The sequence below is a fragment of the Sturnus vulgaris genome, chromosome 7 (genome assembly GCF_052056855.1).
Source record: "Sturnus vulgaris isolate bStuVul1 chromosome 7, bStuVul1.hap1, whole genome shotgun sequence".
In the NCBI taxonomy this organism is placed as follows: domain Eukaryota; kingdom Metazoa; phylum Chordata; class Aves; order Passeriformes; family Sturnidae; genus Sturnus; species Sturnus vulgaris.
Window position 1 is genome coordinate 27189271 of NC_142249.1, and position 6000 is coordinate 27195270.

At 42.3% G+C, this 6000-nt stretch overlaps 1 protein-coding gene across 1 annotated transcript in view; it reads right to left on the reverse strand.

Moving 5' to 3' along the window:
- XRCC5 (X-ray repair cross complementing 5) overlaps nucleotides 1-5796 on the reverse strand; it is a 49582-nt gene extending 43786 nt beyond the window's left edge. The window contains exons 1-4 of the mRNA XM_014889749.2: nucleotides 5724-5796; nucleotides 3507-3620; nucleotides 2783-2966; nucleotides 1055-1103 (exon numbers count right to left, since the gene is read on the reverse strand). Of these exons, the coding sequence (XP_014745235.2) occupies nucleotides 1055-1103; nucleotides 2783-2966; nucleotides 3507-3620; nucleotides 5724-5741 (365 nt within the window). The 5' untranslated portion in view covers nucleotides 5742-5796. The remainder of the gene's footprint in view (nucleotides 1-1054; nucleotides 1104-2782; nucleotides 2967-3506; nucleotides 3621-5723) is intronic.
- Nucleotides 5797-6000: the final 204 nt, after the last annotated feature.

The following is a 6000-nucleotide window of genomic DNA, read 5'->3' on the forward strand; positions in this document are numbered from 1 at the left end:
CCAGGAAGTAGTAACAGTACAGATCAGGAAGGCTGGCCAGTGACAGAACAAAATTCAGTTGAATTGGTACAGTTTTGATCTGGATAATCAAACACAAGAGTGATTTTCTTCAGTTTTTACCCTGTAGTATTTTCTCAAATGAAGGCAAACGCCATATCAAAGGGGTTGGTGTACAACAAAACCCATTGCTCCATAACTATTCAAGATTATAATGCCATAAATACAGTAATTTCCATTCACAATTCAGTTTGAACCATTAAATGGATACAGCTTTCCACACCGATTAGACTTTATTCATAAAAATACAAATTGCATCACTAAGTCTAGTCTTCTGCACTCACAATTAGATCATATAACCTTTTTAGAAACATGTTCAAGCTCTGGTTTGGGAGTGCAGTTACCCTCCTTTCCCTTCACCACTAGTTCATAGAGTGTTAGAAACACCTTGTCAGCCGAAGTACATTCACTGACAACTTTGTAACACTGATGTCAACATTTCTTCTCGAAGAGTGTTCTTTCCTACTGCACCTTTATTTCCCACAGCCTATTTACATACAGCCACTGTATATTTGCATATGTATATAAACATTTGCATATTTACAAACAGCCCCTTCATCTCCAACAGTCTTTAAATTTCAAGGCTGAACAAATTCGCCTTTCTAGTTTTATTTTTTTCTTTCTAAAATGTGCCATCACATTTAAATTCAGTAGCCATTTTCTAAGCATCTTTACATCCAGATTAACACTTTTTGAAAGCAGAACACAAGGAATGTGACAGAAAGGGAAGGCTTTGTGCCTTCTATAATGGCATTAATACCCTCATGGCTCTTCTACAGAGTTGCCAGTTGCCTCAGAAAGTTCTCCAATTGTCTGGAAAAGTCAGATGTCTCACGAGGATTTTTTGCAGGCAGATTTCTATATTGTGCTGTTTATCTTTTATTTTTCTTTTTAAGAAAGCACTTCCCATGTTTATACATACTGGAAATATCAGACTGACAAGAAAACATCAGTGCAAAGTCAGACTTCTATATAAGACTTCAGGTTACATACTCACATTGTTTGCTTCTGAAGCAAGTCCATACACACAATAATAGCATCCAAAACTAAGCAAAATTAAGAAAAATCTCAGAATATGAATCAAGTAAGGAAAGCGTTTTTGCTACAAAATCATTTTACATTTTCAATCCCTCTCAAAGACTGACAAACATGCATTTTAGTTAAGAAATACTCTTTTGAGATAAATACTTTTCAAATAACTAATGTGCAAGAGGTTCCTATATAACTTGTTTGTGATTGTCTTGTCACTGCCCCACTTACCCAGTGGAACACTGAAAAGGTTATTTCAGATCCCAGCCTCTCAACTGTCAATGAGAGGCTCAAGTCCAATGAAGAGACAATCTAACCTTTAGAATGTTACTCTGAATCTATCAACAAAATTTCAATATATATCATTTTCTCATGCAAGTTTTCTTCGAAGCACCTGCACCTGACAATCTCTTCATTTTTTCCTCATCACAGCTCCCATTGGGAATGTGTGAGCCAGCTGAATTGCTGAACATTTCTCTGAAACATCTCTGACTGCCTGGATAGAGCTCACAGCAATCATTTTATGGCCAGAGAGAGACAACACAGGAAACTCAATTGTATGCAAATGAAACACATGAAGGAACACTATATAGATGACTCTTTAAAACTCTTCACCTTATATGTAAGCAAGAGCAGAACACATTCAAACATGAATGGCATTCAAAGCAGGAAGTGGTATTTGGCAATGTCAGAAATACATTATAAATAAATTAATCTGATAAACCTCTATTCTGCTTTCTTTTGGGTAGAGATAGTTTTCTTCACAGTAGCTGGCACGGGGCTGTGTCTTGAAATTGTGCTGGAAACAGGGATGATAATACAGAGATGCTGTAGCTGTTGGTAAGCAGTGCTTGCATAGAGCCAAGGTCTTTTCTGGTTCTTGTACCACCCTGCCAGTGAGGAGGCTGGGGGAGCACAAGAAGCTGGGAGGAGATACAGTGGGGACAGCTGGTCCCAACTGACCAGTGAGATATCCCACACCACCTGGCATCACACTCAACATGTAAAGCTGGCAGAAATAAGGAGAAAGGGGGGCTATTCAGAGTTCTAGTGTTGGTCTTCCCAGGTAACTGTTAAAAGTCTGATGGAGCCCTGCTCTCCTGGAGATAGCTGAACACCTGCTTGCCCATGGGAAGCAGTGAATAATTCCTTGTTTTGCTCTGCTTGTGTGTACAGCCTTTAACTTTCTTATTAACCAGTCTTTATCTCAACCCATGAGTTTTCTCCCTTTTACCCTTTCAGTTCTCCCCTCATCCAACTGGTGGGAGAATGAGCAAGTAGCTGTGTGGGGCTGAGTTGCCAGCTGGGCTTAAACCACAACAGTCTGGTTTCTGGTACTTCTGATGACTTATTTCATAAACAACATTTTTATTAAAAAGCATAAACCAAGCTCTGTAATGCTACTTTTAAAAATACATGCCTTATTTGAGGCCTAAAATTATATTACTATCTTTGTTCTGTTTAATTAACAGAACACTTCATAAAAGCAACGATTCCTTAAGGCCAAGGATACATCTGCTAGGCTAAAAGAACGTCAAAAAGCAGCTAAATCTGCTTTTGGACAAACTTACAACCACAAATTAGCTCAACTCTGATAGTAGTTAAAACTTGGGATGCTGAGCCCAATTTCACAACTGACTTCCTGTCTCCTACGTAGCTGAATCAGTTCAAGGAGTGCTCCGCAGCAAAAGGATACAGTCTGCTTGTTCAGAGCCTGCTTTAATCGCATCTTGAATGTCTTCCAGCAGATCAAAATCTGGCAGCTGTAGTGACCTATGTACAGTAATGTTTTGGTATTGATCCTCACTGGCAAGGCCATTGTTAGTGTCATTAGTGCCAAACAAAACTACAGCGACTTCATCTTTACTCTCAGCAAAAACCTGCAGATACAGAGAACACAAAAAAGATATAAAAACACAGGTAGATTCATACAACTATGTTAGGCAGATTACAGCGAGCTGAACTCATTTTGAAACATCAATTACAATGGATTTACTGTTTTTTATTTATTCAGTGCTATCCTCACAAAATGTAATCTTATAGTCAGTTCACAAATTTAGGTATAATTAAAGTAACAAATTGACAAGAGGCTGTCTGGGATAAACCAAATAAAATTGGCTGATTCAGTCCTCAGAATTAGTTTTCTGTGTGGTAATTATTAAATGTTGAAATATTTTAGAGAAAAAGTACTTCTTTTCCCTAAAATTTTATATTGCCGCGAAGAAAAGGGGTGACCAACCCAACTATCACATCTCATGCACAAAAAATACAGCTGAAACAAAGAGCACTGTCACTCCTGCATAAACAGAGACTAATTCTCACTCATTCCTCATTTATTTCAATTATTAGTAAATGAGGCAAATGTTTCACAGATTTTATTGTTTCCTCTCCCCTTTTAACACTTATGAAGTCACACACACCTGTCGCTGCACAAACTTTGTCATAATCTTCTTGGCTTGGTCAAGTGAAGACTCTTCACCAGGGGAAGAACTGCTCATTGTAAGGCCCACATCCAGGCACAGAACTACTGCCACCTGGAAAGAATGAGTAAAAATAAAAAATAAAACACAAGCATAATTACTTAAAAGGTTAAAAGGATACATACAAAACCTAAAAATCAAACTACATTACAAGTGGTTTCTTTTACAGTAACTGTTAATAAGAGACAATGGTGGAAGACATAACTGGTATAACTGCACTGAAAAGAAAATAATTTAATCCTGTACCATGTTCCAGACATTTCAGTGGAAAATATAAACAAATCCTATGTTACACAATAACCTGTAAAGAGCATGCAATTTCTATACAACCCCATGAATGTATAAGGCATTGAAGGGCTTTTCTGCACTAGGAAATTAAACAGGTATTTCAGTTGACAATTGCAAAGATGAATTACAATTTCAATTTAGGGCCTTAAATCCCTCAAGTTAGTCTATGTTTTTGCATTTCTGATCACCTCTTTAACTGATCTATACAAAACACTGCCCAAGTCTGCCATTGAATTGATTTGTACAGTAGAATTAAATAAAATAGTAGCAATTTTTTGTTTGACTCTTAAGTTCCTCTAAAATTTTTCACAGACTCCCCTTATCTTGATTAATCATCCAGATGAACGTAGTTGCAAGAGGAATTCAGCAAATGAGGCCCTACATGTCCAAGGCCAGCTCAAATTTATTCTCATGGATTAAACCAAAGTTCCCTAAACGTACATCAAAACCTTGCTTGACAGGCTGCCAGTAGATTAAATTGCACTGCCTGAAAAAATTGCTTGCCAGAACACAGGAAAGTGAGGTACCACCTAGGCTGGAGCCAGCTATTGTTTTAAAATAGATCCAATTTCAGAAGAAATGAAACTGACAAAAGGATGTGGGCAATAATCCTAAATCTGTCAAGTGACACAAGATGCAGAGCCTGCTTTTGCAAAGCAAAGAACCTGATCCTTTTTGTCACCCAAATACACAAGTCTTAAGACCAAGTCAAGTATAACTTGCTCAAGTTAGCAGTCTAATGCTCTGCTTTAGCAGTTCTCTAGCTATTTTCTTACCGTCCTTTTCCCAGAATAAATTGTGCACCTCCCCTGTCATTTTAACAAGCACTGGTTTAATTCCCTGCATCCTGCAGGGAGGGAAGAAGCTGAGCAGCAGAGCTCCACAAGTTGTCCAGCAGGTTATATTCAGTCTCAGCACTCAACTCCTCACTCTGCCTTCACCAGTAGCTTGCCTGGAAGGTGGGAATGAGTGGGAATGAGTAGCCAGGTCTGCAGAAGCTTAGAGTGGAACAGAGGCAGTTACTGAGGCTGCATCAGCAACTGCAAACCCTTCTTGGCCTGGCACTGTGCACCCTAAAAACAACAATGGCTGGCAGTCAAATCCATCCGGTTGTCCAAAAGGTGTAAAATTCTCTTCACATATGGCAGGATGACAACAGAGAAGCCAAAGAAGCGCAAGAGTGAAGAGCTGCTGTTTTGCTTATGAAACACACGATCAAGTGTCAAGTACCAACATGCTCTTCTGGAAAGCAGCAAACCCTAGCTGGGTGCCCGTTCAGGGATGTGGAATCCTCCTTCAGGAAGAGGACAGCTCTTCTGGCTCCTCTGTGTCTCTCTTCAGCTGTTATTAACCTGTGGGCATCTCACCTGGGCACGCAGAGCTGCTGCTGCTGTCGGGTGCGGGGCCCTAAGCGACATTTTCCCCAAGCTCCGCACGTGTAACCGCAGGACAGCACTGCCACACAACAGCTGAATTAACCTGCTCTGCTCAGGCACTGTTAAGGGCCATATGGAAGCAGCCTGCCTTTATCTCTGACCTCTCGGTGCTGAAGTAGCCATAATAAAGCAAAGCGAGAGATGGCTACGGCAGCACAGATAACAAATATGAGACTGCCCTGTATCAGAAGAGACCTAACACAGCTTTCACCAACAAGATTCCTTAAACGCACCACATATACAAACTGCATTTTCAACAGAGCAAAACCAGTTCTACTGTTATTCTAGCAAGAGCAATGGCAATCGCTGCTGAGCCGGACAGCTTTGCACCGGCAGTGGCTCGGCGGCCAGCACGGGGAGGAGTTACCCGGTGCCGGGGATGGGTGCATGTGGGTGCCCGGAGCCGGCGGGACCCCTCGCCTGCCGTCCTCACCTTGCCGCTGGGCGCCATCGCGCTGCTGCCGGGACGCGGTGCGCCGCACTCAGCGCTCCGGCCGCCGCCGCGCGCCTCCCGCCCCGCGTCCCCCCGGGAACACGGCGGCGGCGCCTGGCGTTCCGCGGCGGGGGCAGCGCCGCCTAGCGGCGGGTGGGGGCTCGGGCGGGGCCGGTCCCGGTCCGGTCCCGCTCCCGACACTGCCGCTCTCCCGGCTGGGCCGGGGCTGGATCGGGACAGGCTGGGGGCGAAGCTGAGCTGGGTACGGCCGGGAAGG